Source organism: Esox lucius, chromosome 13 (assembly GCF_011004845.1).
Source record: "Esox lucius isolate fEsoLuc1 chromosome 13, fEsoLuc1.pri, whole genome shotgun sequence".
Taxonomy (NCBI): domain Eukaryota; kingdom Metazoa; phylum Chordata; class Actinopteri; order Esociformes; family Esocidae; genus Esox; species Esox lucius.
In genome coordinates, this window is record NC_047581.1 from 7388335 (window position 1) to 7410710 (window position 22376).

Consider the following 22376-nt stretch of genomic DNA (forward strand, 5'->3'; position numbering starts at 1 on the left):
GGAAACAGTACTTTTTTGGAACTAACCACTGTTTACATTTCATGACAGTCAACCACATTTAAACAAAAGTAGCATACGCTTTAAGCACATTTAAATGCATTTTTTCAATGCCCTGTATTGAAATTTCTTTTTGGCGACAGAAAGCCTAGCGGTTAGAGCATCTGACCATTGTCTGAAAGGTTGCTAAATCCAACCCTAGACCCGGCAATTTAAATACATTGCTCATAAAAACTAAGGGACATGAGCTCACAGCCCAGTACCATGCAGCTTGATTGGTATTCGCCAGAGAACACCAGAATTGGCAGGTCTGTCATTGGCGCCCTGTTCTCTTCACAGAGGAGAGCAGGTCCACACTGAGCACATGTGACAGATGTGGAAGAGTCTGGAGACGCTGTGGTGAATGTTATGCTTCCTGCAACATCACCCAGCATGAGCGGTTTAGCGGTGGGTCAGTGATGGTCTGGGGAGGCATATGCTATCCAATGGCACCCTGACTGTTGTTAGGTACCAGGATGAAATCCACAGACCCATCGTTATGCTGGTGCAGTGGGCCCTGGGTTCCTCCTGATGCAGGAGAATGCCCGGCCTCATGTGGTCAGAGTGTGTAGGCTGTTCCTGGATGACGAAGACATTGATGCCATTGACTGGCCCTCATGTTCCCCAGACCTGAATCCATTTGGGAACCTCTGATGTTACGTGCAGTATCTGTGCATCCGGTACCACCAAGTGGCGCCACTGACTGTCGAGGAGCTCACTGATGCACTGATCCAGTTCTGGGAGGAGATCCCCCAGGACACCATCCGCTGTCTCATCAGGAGCATGCCCAGACATTGTTGGAGTGCATACAGGCATGTGGCCATGCACACTACTGAGTCACATTATGAGTTGCCGTGATGAAATTCACTCATGTTGGAACAGCCTGTGATTTCAATTGTTTACTTTGATTTTCAGTGAGAGTTTGAATCCAGCCCTCAATCAGTTGGTGATTTTGGTTTCCATTGACCGTTGTTACGTCATTTTGTTCTCAACAAATTAAAGATTTTAATATACTGTTTCGTTCATAGAGACCTGATGTGTGATTTTAAGTGTTCTTTTAATTTTTTTGGACAGTGTATGTAACTGTTCTTGAGCAAGACAGTTAACCATGATTGCTCCCTGAAGGGAAGGGTTAATTTTCGGTCTGACCTTTTGTGCAGTAGAAAAATAATATAATGCAACCTGCTAATTTATAGGTGAGGGGGCCCTGTTCTGCAAGTACGACACCTTGATCACCCGTAGTCTGGCTGTGGGCAACTCCACCTTGATGTCCTTCCAGAGTCACGAGGCCCTCCTGCATGACCTGCTGCCTGGTATGTCACTATTACACAAACTACCATTGGACAGTGACATTAACATTCAAACTGTTCATTTGTCCACTCATTAACCCAACACTTCAATACAAGGAGCACAATTTAGCCTTGTGCTCATATTTTTTACTTTTTGCATTGATTGATGCAGGGACACATTTTTCTCTAAAGTGTTCAGTAATGAGCCGTGACTTGTACAGATTGTATTTATGTATGTTAATGAATGTACTTTGCACCAGTCTGTTCTAAATGAAGACTACATGAATTATAAGAATGGTGCATTGACACCTACAACCAATAGATTTCTGGAGCAAAATCTTGAATATATTGATGTATTTATTAGTAAATAACATCATTTTGTCTTTTAGTGGTGTCCTGTGATTGGCTGGCCACTCCAAGGAACGGTGAAAAGGAAGGGACGCGATACCTAGAGGGGGCGATAGTGAGTTTTTCCTGTAAGAGTGGCTACGGTCTCTTTGGTTCTACTGAACGAACATGCCTGCCCAGTGGAGAGTGGAGCGGAGATGAAACCTACTGCCTATCTGGTAAATCCCTTCCTATTGACCTGTAGAAACAAATCTCTTTTAGCACACAAAAAGGTGTGCTGTATGTGTGCTTTTTTGAATAAAAACAAACAATAAGACCGGCATAGATGTTTTTCAAAAACTGACATCCCAAAGATCTTTAGAAATGTGTGTTTTTTATGTAGAAGTCTGAGTATTTAAGCAGACAGTCTTAGACAAGACATCTTAAAGGAGTGCACAGTTTTATCCTGGTCCCCTGCAGGAATTGAACCCACAACCCTGTCATAGTACTATGCTTTACCAACTAAGCCACATAGCCCATTTACCCACTATCTGTGTATGTCAAAGGTTAAGTCTCTGTTTATCTATGCTAGTGTACTGTATGCAGGACCGACATTCAACGCTTCTTCAGCAGTAACACACCAGTGTGGTGAATTATCTATATAACCCAGCGAAAGGCTGCTCTTAAGCATGAAACAACGCAGAACCCTTAACCACGGTATATTGGCCATTTATTTCTCATGGACCAACTATGTAAACATAAACAGTACCAACGTTTCTTTTAAAATAACAGTTTGTGTGTGAGATTACGAGCAGCGTCACTTCCGGTGCCTTGGACAAATCCCAAATTCGCAGGTGTTAGCATCTTTTGAATCTAAGAATGGGAGGGGAGATTTGTCTCATAAAGAATTTTCTAAAAGTGAAGGTGGAGCTTTTCATTCTGATTCCAATATACCGTAATCTCTTAACACGTAACTGGAGCATGAGACCAATTACAGAAGACTTTAGTTCTAGTTTAACCAATATTAATTGGCCACATACTACAAACCCCCAAGGTTCCTTATTACTGTTAAGAACTGGTTTACAATGTAATTAGTTTGATATAGGAATTGAGCTGACTTACTTTGTGTACAACATGCGTTCTACCGCCTAACCTTTCCTTTGTAACCGCCAAGCCTTTCCTTCAATACTTATCTTAAACCCTTGCCCTAACGTAACTAATTGCCATAACCATATTTTACATCCACCATTGACCCATGCTAGTAAGGCCTACTTGGTACCATTTGCTCCGTGATTCCTAGGGTGTGGTTCAGATAACATGCTTCTGTAAATATAAAAAACCATTTGCAGTGACTGTCCTGAATAAGAACCTGTGACAGAGGGAATTTGAAAAGCACATTACCCTGACTTAAACTCACAGTTCCAGTAACTGTGGTTTGTGTTCTCAGCTAGAGGCCTTACCATTATCCCATTACTCCATTAGAACCATGGTTTGGCTTTGGCCCTGGTCTCTCTCACTTTCTCTCTCTTTCTCTCTCGCTGTCACCTCTTTCTTTATTTCTCTTTCTCCTCTCTAACTCTTTATCTCTCTGTCTCTCTGCTCTTGAATGAGAACCACCTGTGTTTCCACATTGGGTTTTAATAGCTAACAGGGGTACGGCGGCCTTTGCCAAGCATTTTCCCTTGTCTGTTGTAGTGTTCGGTTGTCACCAACAGATGTCAGTGTTTTCCTGGATAATTTCCATTGGAGAAGCAAACCACATGCACTTGTTTCCTTCCCTCATCTCTCCAAACTCAGATGGAGGTATCCGTCTTCTATCTCATTATTCCCTTCTCTATTTACCTCCATCCTCTTTTCATTAACATAGACTTTCTTTTGATAGCTATCTGATCTTTCTCTGGCCAAAAGGACATAAATACTGGATCACAGCTGGACAGAATAGAGCCTAAACAGATTTGTTCCTATTAGAATGATAATGTAATTCAGGCATTGTTTTTTCATTTATTCTTGAATTAACTTGTCAGGACATTACTGAAAGTAATAAAATCACTGATGTTACGTTTTAAAATGTATTTCTAACCAGACCAGCACTCCAGATTTATTCGTCCTATAATTACAATTCTCTCTGTTCACCCTGGCGTGCTGTTTACTTGAGGCCAGGCCGTCTTGTTTTCATTAATGAATCAAGTGTACAATAGACACGGGGGGGACATCATAACCAGTTTTTTGGGGTCATGGAACAACACCTGGCCCTCGTTAGGTGTTCTGCACCAGAGTCATGATGGTCCACGATCCGGTCTGGAAGCACATGAGAAGTGAGAGCGTCGTTCGTTATCATTGTAGAGTTGTCTCCACGAAACACTGTTTTAAGGTTGGTTTCCCAACACGCTGCCTGGTGGGCCATTCGGATGTCATCCGGCCACTTTAAGAGCATGGTCCAAACACGCATGCCCCACGCACACGCTCACAGAGAGAGAGAGACGCGCTCCCTATGGGCCCTGGTCAAACGCCGTGACCTTTAAAGGGAAATAGGCGTGGTTTGGGATGCATCCGATGTGACTGCTAGCCGTACCGTAAACACTGGACAAGTTTTGAAGATCAAAACGGGGCGTACAGACCGGGAAAGCTGCATCTGTGTGTACTCCTGCTCACCCTGTGTGAGTCACGCCAGCGCTTAAAGACGAGGGTAAACATTCAAACGACACTCAGCAGTAGGAGTAATTAGGTAATGGTGGTTGTACTACTGAGACTCAAGCACTATTCTGTATCACATGGAAAAGTCTTGGCTGTATTTTATTGAAGCAAATCATGTGAATATATGTTTAGAAAATGTAAAATACTCTTTGGAGCCTGGCTCCAATAATGACAATAGTGACTTGAGAGGCGGCGCCCAGGTTTCTTCTGTCAAAGCAGATTATATACTGTAGCTGGATGTTCCTTCTCACCAGCACTGGAACATTGCCAGTCCCTAATTATAATTTAATATCATTCACCGACAATTTGCCTTGCAGTGTGCTTTTAGCTGTCCGTTTAAGTTACTTTGTAAGGTTTTATGAGGGCGTAATGGATGGTGAATTCGGAATGGTCCTTAACAGCGCCATATTCCCTAGGAAGTGCACCAGGCCAATTGGGCTCTGATTAATAGTAGTGGGCTAAGTAGCGTATACAGGGCCATTTGGGCCAAGCCTGATGATCAGTTTTAATGTTATCTGGTGGGAGAAGATAGTCATGAGGAGGCAGGGGAGGTTTTCTTAAAGACAAAAAGTCACTGGAATGTTTTTGATCTTCATAACTTTAGAAAGAGCCTGGGAGAAATAATGAAGTTCAAGCGTTATAACTGTTTGTTGGAGCTGGGCTGAGTCATTCTTGGGCTCTCTGGCAAAACAATGCCATTGCAGATGGAGGAATAGATGCGTACAAATAAAATCCTTTCTTATCCAGAGCGATGTCACGCTTGGGCGACTGCATGCATTTTATATAGTACTGTACATTATTTGAAACGTTTCATGTGAAATGAATTATGGATGGATGAGCCAACAGGACGTTGATTAGGTGGCCAGTCACCAACGGCACTGAGTTTAACACCAATACTCTAACTGTAACTGTCAACGGACCAGCCAGGTGCTTGCTGCTACGCAGCTGGTGTCTGGGATAATGGCAGGGTTTGACTTTAAGAGTTCATAGAGAGGAGGAAGAGAAGAAAGGATGATCAAAGGAGAGGTGACAGCAAGAAAGAAAGAAGAGAGACAGAGAGGTAGAGTGACGCTGACTGAAATAGGCAGTGGAGAGAAAACAATGAATTAAGGTCCCCCTCGTTTTTATTTCCCGAGTCCTTGTGGGAACAGGGGACAGTGCAGAAAGTGCGAGAGAGAAAGAAAGGGCAAAAGAGAGGGAGAGAGAGAGGTAGAGGGAGGGAGCGAGAGAGAGAGGGAGAGCTGTTGAAAGGCCGCCATAGTCAGAGACATTTAAACCAGTGGCTGTTCCCCACTGTTTTTGAATGAAGATACTCGTGAATAAACCAGATACCTATCCTGGTACTTCAGAGTTAACAGGCTTTTGTGATTAAAAAGAGCCTTCAATATTCCTCGCCTGTTTTCTGATTCCTTTATCTTGACTCCCGTTGCTTTTATTTCATATTCTTTTGCGACTATTTCTCGGTCTTGCTGTCACAAAGACCTGGGGGAGCTTGTGTGCGGGATCAGAGCCAAGCTGAGAAAAGTGTGCATGTGCGTTTGTGCGGAGGAGGTATTATTTATGCTTTATATTATTTATATCTTTCCCCAAAATGTATATCCAGTATTATTTAGGCTTTATATTATTTATATCTTTCCCCAAAATGTATATCCAGTATTTCTCCATAGATTTTGACAGTTAAGACCTCCTCCCAAATCTAAAGTACTCTGAACTTAAAATCAACCCACAATGGCGGAAGCTTCTAGAAGCTTTCAGATGCTGTGTAGAAATTGTCCTGGTATACAGTACAACCCATCATTTCCATATTGTAGATTTCACCTCATTTCACATATTTGGCAGGCAAATGTTAGCTCAAAGACTGTCACACTAAGCTAGCATGGTATTTTATCATCCTATAGCCACTTGCAGGCTCTGACTATGGTCAAACTATGAATGAGAGAACGTCTGTTCAACTTGGGTTGTCCTGACCCTCTTACCTGCCATGTCTCTGGAAATATTTCTCTCAGTTTTTTTTGTCTGTCTCTCTGGAAGGAGCTTTCTCTGGATAGAGACCAGTTAGGAGGAGCTGGAAGTTGACAACATTGCTTATCTCCTCAGAGATAGAGAGTGAGAGAGAGTGAAAGAAAGAGGGAGAAGTGAGGGAGGCAAGAGGACAAGGGGGAGACAGAGAAAACGAGGCGAAAGGGAGCATGCTAATACGAAGAGGAGAATCGAGGAAGGGTGGAGTGAGGGAGACAGATAGAGATAAAGGAGAATGAGAGATAGAGGACACCGAAGAAGAAAGACGATCCTGGTGTCGAAAGAGAGTGAGTGCTCAGGCGGGGGGGCAATGAAGAGGGGCCCCATTTATTTCACCCCCCCAGCCTCCACGTTAAAGGTGTTTTCCTCTCTCCTTATCGACACCCACTGTCTGGGAACAGAACGCTTAGAGATACACTTGAAGGTCATTCTCCTTGACTTGAAGGCAACGTAATGGAAAGGGAAAGAATTCCTTTGGTTGGAGTCACAAATGGCCCTTGTGCTGCTGTTGACCAGGGCCCGTAGGGAATAGGGCACCATTTGGGACGCAACCCTTTGACACCACTCATGTTCCTTTGATCTGGGTTCCACTGATTCGGTCCAGTGTGATGTAATGTGCTCTTCAGCCCACAGCCTCTCAGGCTTTTATCAGCCTGCCACTGGTCCTTCTAAGAGCCCCCATAGATGCTAGCTGTAAACAACGCCTTATTAGCACTATCGATTTCAGAATGTGTGTGTGTGCGCGCACGTGTGTGTGTGTGTGTGGGGGGGGGGTGTTTATACCTGCATCCCAAATGAACTCCTGTGTTGGTTGGTGGGCGAGTGAGAAAGAGAGAAAGGCACTGAGTGCCAAGAAGCGAAGACTCCGTTGGGGGGGAGAATGGTGCGGGAAAAGTTTTTCCTTTACTCTCTCCAAATTGATGTTGTGGTTTGTGTGACGTGACTTCCACACATTGGATATTATTCCTGTCACTAATTCTGATGAGAGGCAAAAAGTTGCATTTGATGAAAAACGGAGCAGAGCATTACTTAGATGATATCATCTCTGCCAAAAAACTCATCTAAGGCTCAAAGAAATGTCAGCAACCCTGATACCAGTTAAGCTTTAGGGATTTGTGTGTGTGTGTGTGTGTGTGTGTGTGTGTGTGTGAGTGTGTGTGTGTGTGTGTGTGTGTGTGAGTGTGCATGCCTGTTTGCGTGCGTATTGCAGTTTGATGTTAGAATTATATAAGGGAGCTTAGTTTATTGGTTTATATCGCTGCTTTTCTCTCAGTATCATTTATATTCACAGAATATACTGTTGCAGAGCTTTGTGTTCATTCTCATCCAATTGATTATTGTTTTCTCTACTTTGAGACTCGAAGTTCAAGTGAAATCTTATGTGATAATACCACAAAGTTACTTTTCTTCAATGAAAGGCTCCTTTCAATATGCGTCTTGGGAGATGAATAAGAAAATCCAATTGGTTATGTGTGTTTTGTAACTTTGTTTAACCAATCACAGTAAACGTATTAAGGTTTAATATGTCTAATAATATGGTAACCAACACCTACAACCATACATGAAGTCTAAAAGTGTGAAGCCAAATGGTGTCCTGTAAACTCAACGTTATCCTGTAGGGACTGTATGTCTGTGATGATGCGCAGTTTCTTTCTGATTTAGAGGACTGGTTCACTTTTCTTAAAGATAAGAAAAAAGTTAATCACTGGTGTGCAATTAGGCTGCTGGTTATGTCAGAAGCTAAAATATTTTCTCACAACTGCGTAATGGTCATTATATTCTCTAAATAATTATAATGAAAAAAGGTTTTGTTATTTTTAAAAAGTCTACATGTTAATATATCTATATATCTATCTGTTGAAAAACCAAACCAAGTGCTTTAGCAGTAAGTAATATGATCAAAATGAATGATTTAATTTATTGAATAAGTGATTCAAACAGGACGAATCGTATGAAATATAACTGAACTGTATGACTGGAATCCCCACTGGTTGTGTAGCGAACGTGTCCCCCTCTGGGGTAATCAGATGGTCCAGTCGGACCACTAATGCGTTGTTCCCTTGCGCCGTGCGATGAGATCAAGAGGGAGGATTGGAGGAGTAATGATCCGCCTGAGGGAGTGAAGCAGGATCAGAGGAATGTTAGACGTGACTGACCACCAGTCCCCATGGGCCCCTAGCTTACAATCCCACAGGCTGGCCTCTTATCTGGGCTGACTGTTTACCCGTGCCCCAGGCTTTGGGACTGCTGGTAGCGGCACTGTCTACCCCCTGATATAGAGAGATTCATTGGAAAACTTCAGGGGGGACACTATGACTGTGTGTGTGTGTGTGTTTGTGTGTCTGTGTATACAGCAAAACCAGCATGTGTATGAGCTTCTGGTACAACACCAGCATGTGTGTTCGCTCCCTTTATCTTATTTTGTTGTTGACTTGTTCCCTTCTGCCTTCCTTATACCAATGATAATGCTGGGATGACCCTGTATATGTACACCGGGAGATCTGTGTGACCAGCTGTTCAATATTTCAGTTAAATGTCTTTGTGTTGGAGAGACGTGCTACAATTGCGTTATGTCGTCTAAATAAGCAATCGCTTAGCTGTGCTGTATTGTCCGAACAGCACAAACCCCGGACTGCTATTCTGAACTGGTCACCAACACAATATAACCGTTGCCATACCCGTGGCATACGGTCTCCTATATCACGGCTTCCAGCCTATCAGCCGTCAGAGTTTGAACAACCGCGCTTTAAGGGGAGTGTTAAACAGTAACCGTTTGTGTGTCTTTGACAGAAAACCTCCTGGGACTAGTGTTGGGTACCGTGTTCTCCATTGCTACCCTGATCACTATGTGGGTAATGATCAGCCTACACTACAGGAAACAGAACAGGTTGGTATGCTCTCTCTGTCACACACACACATCGTGTCCACGCTACCAAAAATGTGTATTTAAACTAGCATATTATTTAACAGATTGGGTATCAAACCTGTGGCTGTCTGTGCCTCTCAAGATCATAGTATTCCACTGAAATAAAGCCTTTTGGCTTATGTTTTGGCTGTTAACACCAATACACCACTGTATGGTTACAGATGTCGGCTCTTCAGTTAATCGCCCCACAAAGTGTAATTTCCTTTTGATTACATTTTCAGATATCAACTTTTACAAAAATGTATTATTATTAGAATAATATTAATACTGGACTCTTTTAAATGTTATTTTATCCACATTATTTCCTTTTGCTGCAGCGTTCTTTTCTTGCTGTAGATCTTACATCTGCAGATGGCTGTTACCAAAAACTAGAACGCGTACCGGTCCGAAGGCAAGGTTACTTAATCAGATAGGCCTGGTTTGTCAACCTCCATTTATTGTCTTCGGTATCCGTAGATTACATGAAACATTTTATCAGTGACACGATGTGATAAATAAATAAATATGTAATAAACTAGATGAAAATAAATGTGATATCATGCCGTGATACCTTGTCGGTGAGTTCCCCCTCTTAAATGTCTTGATCCTATCATTGAGTTATAGGATCTTTACGGTCTTCATTTCCAACCCTGAAGAGTATTATATATAGAATTTGACACAGATGTTATAGGCAGACATAAGAGATAAAATAGATAAGGTAGGTCGTTAATAATGGCCCTAGGATGTCTTCATTTAATCCGAACGAACAAAGAAAACGATGATTCATGATTACCATTGATCTCACCTGCATGGTTTATGTCTGCCTCTGAGCCCCCCCTCATAAAACACACACAAAACCCCTCTGATCTAATGAAATTATACATTATCTCCTCAGATGAGGACAGACCATGGATGCCTCCTCAAATTCACCTTATCCCTTATGTAGTGCACTGCTTATAACCAGGAATGCACAAGGAGTAGGTTGCCATTGGGACTCAACACCCTGTGGGTAAACCCGTCCTTTAGAATGCTCTGAGAAGAGAAGCCAGCACTAGCTCCCCGACCCACTAGCTAACCAAATTACAGGCCTGTTTTTTATCTTATTTTATGTCCTCACTTCAAGAGGGCTTCCCCCACAATTGCTCGCCTGTGGAAGTGAGCAGCATGCGTGTCAAGCTGCCAGGTGCACTCTGGGGGCCTTTCAGCCTCAGTTCTCTGGGTAGAGAAATGACTATTGTTTCAACCTGTTATGGCAAAAACTCTGGGGGGGGGGGGGGGGGGCTGGCGTTGACGATCACCTAGTCTGAGGAGGAAGGGAATGTAATTGGAGAATATGTCAAAGCTGTGCACCTGTGTGGCTGGGAGGTGTTGTACCAAAAGCTGATCTCACACACCCTCACGCATGCACGCACGCATGGATGCACTCACACACACACACACACACACGGCGCACGTGAGTGGTTATGGCGATACAGACGTGCTAACATGACCAGGATACAAACCCGATTCCAAAAAAGTTGGGACACTGTACAATTGCGAATAAAAACAGAATGCAATGATGTGGAAGTTTCAAATTTCTATATTTTATTTAGAATACAACATAGATGACATATCAAATGTTTAAACTGAGAAAATGTATCACTTTAAGGGAAAAATAAGTTGATTTGAAATTTCATGGCATAAACACATTATATTATAACAGACTACAAACGTCTGGGGACTGAGGAGACAAGTTGCTCAAGTTTATGAATAGGAATGTTGTCCCATTCTTGTCTAATACAGGCTTCTAGTTGCTTAACTGTCTTAGGTCTTCTTTGTCGCACCTTCCTCTTTATGATGCACCAAATGTTTTCTATGGGTGAAAGATCTGGACTGCAGGCTGGCCATTTCAGTACCCGGATCCTTCTTCTTTGCAGCCATGACATTGTAATTGATGCAGTATGTGGTCTGGCATTGTAATGTTGGAAAATGCAAGGCCTTCCCTGAAAGAGACGACGTCTGGATGGGAGCATATGTTGTTCTAGAACTTAACTGTCAGCATTGATGGTGCCTTTCCAGATGTGTAGGCTGCCCATGCCACACGCACTGATGCAACCCCATACCATCAGAGATGCAGGCTTCTGAACTGAGCTCTGATAACAACTTGGGTTGTCCTTGTCCTCTTTAGTCCGCATGACAGTTTCCCTGTTTTCCAAAATGAACTTCAAATTTTGATTTGTCTGACCACAGAACACTTTTCCACTTTGCCACAGTCCATTTTAAATTATGCTTGGCCCAGAGAAAACGCCTGCGCTTCTGGATCCTGTTTAGATACGGCTTCTTTTTTGACCTATAGAGTTTTAGCCGGCAAAGGCGAATGGCAACGGTGGATTGTGTTCACCGACAATGTTTTCTGGAAGAATTCCTGAGCCCATGTTGTGATTTCCTTTACAGTATCATTCCTGTATGTGATGCAGTGCCGTCTGAGGGCCCGAAGATCACGGGCATCCAGTATGGTTTTCCGGCCTTGACCCTTACGCACAGAGATTGTTCTCTGAATCTTTGGATGATATTATGCACTGTAGATGATGATAACTTCAAACTCTTTGAGAAACTCCTTTCTGATATTGCTCCACTATTTTTTGCCGCAGCATTGGGGGAATTGGTGATCCTCTGCCCATCTTGAATTCTGAGAGACACTGCCACTCTGAGAGGCTCTTTTTATACCCAATAATGTTGCCAATTGACATAATAAGTTGCAAATTGATCCTCCAGTCCCAACCTGTCCCAACTTTTTTGGAATGTGTAGCTCTCATGAAATCCAAAATGAGCCAATATTTGGCATGACATTACAAAATGTCTCACTTACAACATTCGATATGTTATCTATGTTCTATTGTGAATTAAGTATAAGTTTATGAGATTTGTAAATTATTCCATTCCTTTTTTACACACAATTTGTACAGTGTCCCAACTTTTTTGGAATCGGGTTTGTACACAAAAGCAGTGTGCGATTGCTAAAACTAACAAAATGGGTAGGGACGTACTTCTGTAAATTTTAGTAGTTTAATGGATGCTCTCATCCAGAGCAATTTACTGGAGCAGTTGGGGTTAAATGCCTTGCTCAAGAGCATAGCGACAACTATGTTTTTTCACGTCGTCAATTCCAGGATTTAAACCAGCGACCTGTCGGGTACAGGCCCAGCCCTCTAACCACAGAACTGTCTTCAGACAATTCGTGTTGTCGCTTGCTGTGGTATAACAACGCATGGGAAAGTACCCCAAATACATTTCTACATGCTCAGCATTCAGCACACCATCACACCTCCCTCGCTTCTACACACATTTTGTGAGCTTGGGACTAGAAGGTTGTCTTGACAAAATTGAGCTATTTCCTTCTGATGCTTTGTTGAGACTCTATGGGTCTTAGCGGCTCCGGGCATCCCCGACTCCCCACCTCTCCCGAACCTTAGCCTCAACCCTAACCCTGTGCTCCAGACACCGGGGTACTTTCCAGCTAAGATCTAGGGTTACCCAGCAGGCCTCAACAGGTCCTCCTCCTACCACTGCATGACACATGAAAGAATGAGACTGGATCTCCCTATAGTCTTTCATATGTACGTGTACTGTATATACATTTACAGTGGATTTCAAATGTCTACACACTTTGTTTCATCAAGACAAATCATGCCAGAACTTTTTATTATAAGTTTAATAAGATCTTGCAACAAAATCTTTAATTTATGAAAAATAATGATTATTTGTTGGAAAAATACAAAATAAACAACAAGAATCCAAAGCCCATACGTGTGCACATCCTTTTTATAGGGGTTGTGTTCATATTTAACCAATCATATTCCAAATCCGATTTGCCGTAAGTATAATCAGCTGTTCCTGTAGGATTTCCGTGAAGGTCTCTTGGTAGCATACACAAGGAGCTAACAAAAGATCTGCATGATGTTATTATTGATAGGTTCAGATCAGGAGAGGTACTATATATAAAATAACTTTGAAATGCTGTACATGTATCATGGAACACTGCAAAGACTATTATTAAGGAGTGGCGGAAGGATGGCCCCACAAGGACATGGCCAAGACCATGACGTCCCTCTAAAATTGATGCCATAGTAAGCTGACACTTATCGGGTAGGCTACCAGGAGGCCAACAACCTTAAAGGGATTGTTCGACCTAAAACCTTATTTGGGCGTCTGAAGGCCCTTGTTGTCTTCACAATAAGCCATTCTTTCCTACTCTTCTTATTTTCTACTGCCCTGATACTTCCTATATTAACCTGTCAGTTTTATTTCTCAAATAGTATTAATATGGTTCTCTAAATAGTTCTCACATTTTTTATCTAATCTGGCAAAATAACTTCAGTTCCAACAAAACACTATTTGCAGTTTGCTAGCTTGCAAGTTAGCTAATTTGCAGTCCAATATATGAGCAAATATCCTGCCCCAAAAGGAAAGCAGGACGATAGAAATTGTATTTTTCAGGTTGATCAAGTTGCCATGGTTAACTCCAATACCTGTTAGTGCAGGTGACGTGGAGAAATCAATGGTTGTAGTAAAATACATTTACAGCTGCAAAGCAATGGATTAGTGACAGTAACATGAACATATATTTGCATATATATGCATCTGTTTCATACCAGCTCAACATAGTGTGAAATACACATAGTTACCAACAGTAGACTAAATGTAAGCTTGGGGCATTGAGGAGATTCATGATCTTTACCCTAAGTCATATTTCCCCCATACATTTCTATAAAATGTCCATTATGTTTGTGTGGATTCTAAAAACCTCTTTACCGCATCTCCACAATTCTAAACTCTGCGGAATAAAATATCCTATTAATAATGGTGTCTGGCTCCCATGTAGTTATTTTTCTTTTTTTCTGATGACATCTTCACTGAGCAACAGATGCTGTGGTCAGGGAAAATAGTTCCAGCAAATTCCAGCAGCTACTTTGGCAGTATGCAATCAAAAAAGCTGCTGCTATTGTGACAGACGAGTTAATTTAGAAAGGTTTTCAAGTTAGTTTCCGCATGCAATGCAATGCAGCTTTTGCTAACCAGGTGTGACAGTTTCATTGAATTTGGATGAAGCTACTGATGCTAACTCCAGACTGGGCGAAAAGTAAAGAATGGCTTATCGTGAAATATACTTTCCCTTCAGGAGCTGCAGACTTTTCTGTCAGGAACTGGGCGCACATCCTGCACAGCATGGTTCTCATAATGTGCTCTGGGATAGGGTAGCAAGACCAAAGCCATTTTTCACAATAAAACAACAATATACAAGCCTATTTTCCAAAACCATGTGGGAACATGTGTTATGATAAAAATGATTTGGCCTTAATTGCTAAATATATATTGCCGCAATGCTAACATGGCTCAGCACCCAAATTTCACCATACCTACTGTCAAGCATGATAGTGGCAGCATAATGCCATGGGGCTGCTTCTCAGTAGGATAGTGGCTGTGCCAAATCAACCTAGGAATGGCTTGCAAAAAGGAAAATCATTGTCCTGGAATGGCTCTGGTCTAAGCCTGGAACTCAATCCTATAGATCATCTCTAAACTGACCTAAAGAAGGCAGTGAACAGGAGATACCCTAACAGTTTGATTCAGCTTGAACTATTCTGCAAAAAGTGAGATAAAATAACAGATTCCTGGTGTGTTAGGTTGATGGAGACCTTTCCAAACTGACTTCTGTAATCCAAGCAAAAGATGCTTTCATAAAGTATTAGTTGGTGGTGTGCACATGTAACCAAGGCATTGACAGTGTTTTAATTGTCATTATTATCTGTTGTACTTTACTTAAATGTTCTTTTTAAGCATCTGAAAGTAGGATTACAAAATCAAGACATGATTTGTCTTGATTTCAGCCTTTACATGAACAAAAGCTGCATTTACAATTAATTAGATGTTTTTCATCCACTGCATGTTAACCCATTTTGTCCTCTATTCTTTACTTCAGAACAAGACAGAACAGAATGGAAGCAAAGGTGATTTTTGAACAAAGTTGATGTCCCTCTACTGTCTATCTCTGGACCTGATGAATTTTGAATGAACCCACCACTAATTCATCCTCAGGCAGACATCAATATGTGTAGATGCACGTTTAATTAAATGTTGACATTGTTTTTTTTTTACATTGGAATAAGGATGATGAATTGTTTTAACTGATAGAAATAACGGTCTGTAAATGAAAGCTTCAATGGCAGACCTGCACGATTTTTTCACTCCTTCTGGAGTTTGGACTAAGTGTTGTTCATTTTGCTGGAATCGATATGTAAATACTTTATGATAGCATCTATGTACAACTCCCTTTACCAAATCACACTTCCTTGGTTCCATTTCTATCAATATTCTTATATGGAGTGTGGAGTTAAAATAATCTCTTGATCATTTTAAGGTTGAACGGCTTTTGCCAGTTCTGTAGCTCACCAGTGGGCTTTGATTATTTGTTAATTTAATTCATTGGTTTGAAAAAAAGCATTCACAAGAACATTTCATCAATGGTTTTGCCAATTGCACTAATGCAGCGCTCATGCTTTTTCCATCTTTAATGAAGGAAAAACATATACAATTGTGAAAGTAGGCTGTGATCTAGAGCAAATTGTCTCAGTGCCTCCCAGATTACATGGGATATTGGACAGGGCTGCCTTGTCCCATTGCACTCAAGTGTTTCCTTGTGGTTGGCTGGCCTCCTGCAAGCTCACTTGTGGTTGTTGGACAACATCTACCTCTGCGTGTGTGCAAGAAATGACCTATGCTTGTGTATTATGTGTGAATAAGTAGAATGGCCTGTGAGATGTGTGTTGTATGACTTGTTTTGGTCTTCAATCCACCCAAACCTGCTGAGTTACTGTGTTGAGGCAAGGCCGTGATTCAAAGTTAGGGAAAAATGGCCTACGAAATGTTCTGTATGTTGGTGTGTGTGTGTGTTTACACCAATCAGTCATAACATTATGACCACTGACAGTTGAAGTGAATAACGCTGATAATCTCGTTAATATGGCACCTGTCAGTGGGTGGGATATATTAGGCAGCAAGTGACCTTTCTGTCCTCAAAGTTGATGTGTTAGAAGCAGGCAAAATGGGCAAGCGTAAGGATCTGAGTGGCTTTGACAAGGGCCAAATTGTGATGGCCAGACGACTGGGTCAGAGCATCTCCAAAACTGCAGCCCTTGTGGGGTGTTCCCGGTCTGCAGTGGTCAGTACCTATCAAAAGTGGTCCAAGGAAGGAAAAGAGGCTCATTGATGCATGTGGGGAGCATGCTGGACAGCGCTGCTTAGAACAGCTTCAATGCATCTTGACATAGATTCCATGAGCATCTGGATCTCTACTAGAGGAAGGGAACACAGTTCTTCCAAATAATGTTTGGTGTTTTGATGATGGTGCTGGAGAGCGCTGTCTAACATCGTCGGTCCAAAATCTCCCATAGGTGTTCAGCTGGGTTCAGAGCAGGCCATGGAGCACGATATGTTGTTAATTGCTTAATTATGCAGTAAACCAGTTTGGAAGCATCTTGATTCATTATGTCCCTCCACTCATTAATTCAGCTTTTTCCTTTAATTTGTCACCCGTCTGTATATTTAAAACATTACAAAGAAAATATTGCTGTCTTCAGCTCACTCTCCAGCAGGTCAGTGTTTCTCTGAGACCCAGTGGACACTTGGCGCCTCCGGTTGAATGACCACTTGTTTCACTTTACCCCTGGTTACCCCCGGTCAGATGACCGCTGGTCTCACTTTACCCCTGGTTACCCCCGGTCAGATGACTTCTGGTCTCACATTACTCCCTCTTTAACCCTCTTTAACACTTTAAACCTTGGTAACTTTCCCTTCTTCAAAGCACATCCCAGGTTAAGGGACAGAAGCAGAAGTACAAGTTCCCCCAGCACTGATCTCTCACTAAGATAAGAAGATACTGTTGGGGTGGGGGGGGGCATCTGTGTTTGCGTATGTGTTCTTTTGGAGGGGGGGCTAAAGGAAATAACCTGTCCCCAGTTAATGTTGACTCTTTCATATTGTGTGATGGCTGGTGAAGAGAGCTGTGGTCCATAGCTACCAGATGTGCAATGTTGCTTCTATTACGGGAACCAGAGGAACTGAAGTGCACTGGAGAGAGGCCGTACTGGAAGGCCGCTGTTGGGGAACGGATAAAGACAGTCTGACTGTCATTAGGCCTGAAACTTAAACCTGAACCCAGATACTGAGCTGTAGACGAACCAAGCAGCTCTCACACCAACCATCTATAGAGAATACATGCACATACATTATAAACACACACAACACTTGATATTCTCAAGAATTCAAAAGACAACTTATCTCAGTTCATTTTAACTAAACTTGACAGGTTTCCTATATTGGAGGTCTCTATATCACTCAGACTGACTGATTTTGTAATCTCCTAACTGTGAATGTTGCTGCTTTCATGTGTCAGTTGCTGCTTACAAGAAAAGCAATGGAGCACACTGCTACGGCCGGCACTGTTCCGAGACTCAAACTGATTAATGTGTGTGTGTGTTTGTTTCATCTCAGCGGGGGCCTGTTCTTTTCCGAAGCGGAGTGTTTACGCATGTCTTAACTCCCACTCCTCATAATTAGCCGAATCAAATTCAAACGCAAATAAATGCTCGCTGCTCTGCTCTGTCCAAGCCTGTTTCTCTTACTGGGAGTTTTCCCCTGCTTCAAAACTCCTGTTTTATCCTCCTTTAAACCAGCAGATTAGGCAAAAGGCCCTATGTTGTGGTTTTGGCCAAAGCTTCTGTTTTTAGTGAGTTTTTTTGTGTTGTTTCAAGTCTGGTGGTGCAGCTTTGCAGGTGCACATTGTTCCCGGTTCTCTTGATGGTTTTACTCACCCAAACATTAGGCTACACTAGGCTACTGTGGGCTTGCAATATAAGCCCAGAGTAGATTGCTTCAATCAAAGTGTTCTAATTTAACCCTGCTATAACCCCACTGCTCCAGTCTCATCCCAAATGTGTTTAGCGCTGACTTTTGGTTATTGCCATAACTATGACAGGAGCTCATTTGAGCCGGGGACCGGCCCCTCAGATGTTCTGCCGCTTGAACTTCTGTTCCTCTTGTCTGTATCGGAGGTGCTCCTGTGCCTGAGCGAAAAACATCCTCATCATAGTTATTTGTCAAAGAGCGCTAGGGCGGCTGCGGCGCAGTGTTCTGCCACGTGGCCCGCTCAGCTTGAAGAGGCTTGTCCTCACAGAATACAGCCCTGACTACGTTTGGCATTCGCAACTCGGTCTGACTTTCTAGTCCAACTTCATACGCCGAAACCCTACCCACCACTATCCGTCAACCTGCCCTAATCCACACACCAGTGGCAAAGTTTATGGCCGGCTCTCATTTTTTATTTGAGTCAGTTCTTTTTATAATGAAGCACGTCATCTGCCCAGGCCACAGAAAAGGCAGATACCTCTCTTTAACTGCACCGCAGATGAGGCTAACAGAAAGAGAGAGAGCAGAACCCTGCTTGTGTGCCCGCCCACCCGCCTTTATACGCCCTTATTGATGTTACTCCGATTCAGTGCACTACTCCTTACCGTGGCCCATAGGCCCTATTGGGCTCTGGTCAAAAGTAGTGGACTATTAAATAAATAGGATGCCATTTGTGATGTGGAAAGCAGAGGAAACCATTAAAGACTGAACCAATCAGCTGGCGCTATGGAAACAGGGCACTAACTTCCGCTGGAAAGCCTGCGGAAGGGCATGGAGCCAGGGCTGTAAGACGTTCGCCTGCTTGACTTACCCAAATATAAATTCACTGCAGGCTACTTGGAGACTTTGTGTTGTCATAAACACAAGAAGAGAAACTGGGTGGAGGGAAGCGATTTTCCTGATTTCAAATTTTTTAAATGCAAAACAGGGTGAGCAGAGAGAGGGAGAAATGAGAGAATGAAAAAGATAACAGACATGGAAAATAATGGAGGATTTACAGTTGTGTTCAAAAGTTTGCATACCCTTGGAGAATTGGTAATATAAGTAACATTTGTAAAGAAAATTTTAGTGAGCATGCAAAACGTATGGGATTCACGTTCATAAAAAAATAATAACTGACCCCTGTTCAGAAGTCGGCATACCCTTACTTCTTCATACTGTGTATTGACACCTTAAGCATCAATGACAGTGTGCAGTTGTTTGTAATAGTTGTCTTTGAGGCCCCAAATTCTTGCAGGTGGTATGGCTGCCCATTTGTCTTGGCAAAATGCCTCCAGGTCATGCAACGTCTTTGGTCATCTTGCATGAACCGCAAGTTTGAGATCTCCCAAGAGTGGCTTGATGATATTAAGGTCAGGAGACTGTGATGGCAACTCCAGAACCTTGACCTTTTTCTGCTGTAACCACTGGAGTGTCAACATGGCCTTGTGCTTAGTGTCTTTGTCATGCTGGAAAGTCCAAGAGCGTCCCATGCGCACCTTTCGTGCAGAAGAATGCAAATTGTCTGCCAGTATTTTCTGATAACATACTGCATTCATCTTGCCATCAATTTTCACCAGAGTCCCCGTGCCTTTAGAGCTCACCTACCCCCAAAATATCAGTGAGCCACCACCATTGGGGATGGTATTCTGTTCACTATAGGCTTTATTGACCCCTGTCCAAACAAAGCGCTTATGGTTGGGACCATAAAGCTCCATTTTGGTCTCGTCACTCCAAATTGCCAGAAGCTGTGAGGCGTGTCAAGGTGTTGTCAGGCATATTGTAGCCAGGCTTTGTGGCATTGGCACAGTAATGGTTTCTTTTTGGCAACTCGACCATGCAGCAAATTTTTTGTTCAAGTGTCATCATATTGTGCTCCTTGAAACAACCACACCTTCTTTTTACAGACCAGCCTGAATTTCTCCTGAAGTGGGTTTTTCATTGTATCCCGAACAATTCTTCTGGCAGTTTTGGCTGAAATCTTCCTTGGTCTACCTGACCTTGGCTTGGTATCAAGAGATCCCCGAATTTTACACTTCTTAATAAGTGATTGAACAGTACTGACTAGTATTTGCAAGGCTTTGGATATCTTTTTATATCATTTTCTATATTTATAAAGTTCCTTGTTCCTTGTTTAACAAGTACCTTGTTACGCAGCTCATTTGACAGTTCTGTTCTGTTCTGCTCTGCTCCCCATGGCTCAGTATCTAGCCTGCTCAGTGCATCCACGTGAGAGCTAACAAACTCATTGATTATTTATACACTAATTGCAATTATAAAATCCACCTTTAATTGCCATTTTCACCTGTGTGTGTCACCTTGTGTGTCTGTAACAAGGCCAATCATTCAAGGGTATGTAAACCTTTGATCAGTGCCATTTGTGTGAATTCTCTTATAATTATGATTTAAAAAGGAGCCGAACAATTATGTGATAATAGATGGCTTCATATTCATATCACTATCCTTAAATAAAATACATTTTTTTTGCATGATCAGTCATATTTTCAAAATCAATGCCAAAATGTCACAATGTCTGCCAGGGTATGTACACTTACGAACACATAATAAATAATTTATTAAAAGTGTTATTTAGGAATATTCTGCAAACACTTAATGATAAAAGGTAGACTAAATCACATTCACAAAACATTTCTGTATGAAACTACAACAAGCGTTTATTTCACTCCTAAAAATCACAAAGCTTTACCATTCCACAAGACAGGTGAATTATAAGAAAATATACAGTGGCCACGCTGGCAGCCATAAACAGGATTGATCATAAATTATATATGTCGTAGCACCATACATTCACAGTATCTTTATATCAACATTCTTCAGGCTGTCAGCACTCATTTTCTCCAGTGCCAACACTCGAATGCCACTAATTTATTGTTGGTGTCTGGTTTTCTGTCCAGTTAAGAGAATGTATTACACATCACAAGAGCATTTTTGAAGATTATGGTGACAGATATAAAGAGAAGATAACACAAGAAGTGTTTTGCTAACAATTAGACATTTAAAAAAATATATATATTAATTTATGTAACTATTGTACAGTATATCTGAGAATGTCACTTAAATGTTTCTATTTAGTTTCTACTTAAATGTTTCTATTAAATGTTGCTATTTACTATATTTGCTGTTTTACTATTTAGCATACAATATGCCACAGAACTTCTTAAACAAGGCCTCAACTTAATTTATAAACAGGATTTTGACAAGGTGTAGACGATAGAAAGAACCATTATGATCTTCCTGACAACCTCTGGAGGTATTTAGGCACACATTGTAGCCGGGTATATTAAGTATAGACGGTTCTGTAGATTGAAACCATTTAATTTGTCATTATCCCACACTCTAAAATCATTTGGCACCATAAAACGATCAATATGTTTCTTTCAGAAATACTTTGTGTATTATCTGTTTACTAATTTGCATTCAGGGAGGAATGGTCACAATGTAGAAACAGTGGATAGATTAAACTTTTTTGTAACTATCATATGTAATGATTACGAGAATTTGAGCCCAGTCAAAGTGGGGATGAAATCAGGACAAAAGATTATGTTAGCTTGAGGCATAAACAAGCCTTCTTTATCGTTTTCAAACAGTCTCTCTTTAATAAAAGTTTTCTCAGCCATACACATACTGTCTCTAGTTATCCCCTCTTAGGGTTTCTCTAAGTTGTCCAGTGAGGATGGTCTCAATGGGGCAGGGATAGTATTTGTTCAGGACCTGGGGTGCATGCCAGATTTCTGTTTTCACCTCAGGGAATAGAGGCACTGCTGCCTCTTGGCAGCATTGGTAGCATTCATAGTCTATGACAGGTTTTTGGCTATGTGAATGTTGTGGAACTTTAAACTGCTGAATCTCTGTACAGCAGCCCTGTTGATGTGGATTGGGGCGTGTTTCCTCCTCTTCTTCCTAAAGTCAACAGACGTCTCCTTTGTTTTGCTGACGTTTCGAAGGGGAGGTTGTTTTCCTGGCACTGTGACCCCAAATCACTTACCTCCGTGTCGTTGCTGTTGGTCATCAGACCTACAACTGTCGCGTCGTGCTGAGCCACAACGTTAATGGTGGACAGGGGGCAAAGCTGAGCTTTGGACACACCCTGGGTGTGAAGAGTCCGTGAACAGGAGGCAGGTGTCTCGATCATAGCCTGGGGTTCCGCCAGTCAGAAAGTCTAT

The 22376-nt window shown here is 42.1% G+C and overlaps 1 protein-coding gene across 1 annotated transcript in view; it reads left to right on the forward strand.

The window, feature by feature from the left end:
- The window catches only part of susd2 (sushi domain containing 2), a 29290-nt gene extending 13042 nt beyond the window's left edge, over nucleotides 1-16248 (forward strand). Inside the window, exons 12-15 of the mRNA XM_010876042.3 lie at nucleotides 1233-1349; nucleotides 1715-1891; nucleotides 9156-9252; nucleotides 15230-16248. Of these exons, the coding sequence (XP_010874344.2) occupies nucleotides 1233-1349; nucleotides 1715-1891; nucleotides 9156-9252; nucleotides 15230-15278 (440 nt within the window). The 3' untranslated portion in view covers nucleotides 15279-16248. The remainder of the gene's footprint in view (nucleotides 1-1232; nucleotides 1350-1714; nucleotides 1892-9155; nucleotides 9253-15229) is intronic.
- The last annotated feature ends 6128 nt before the right edge of the window (nucleotides 16249-22376 follow it).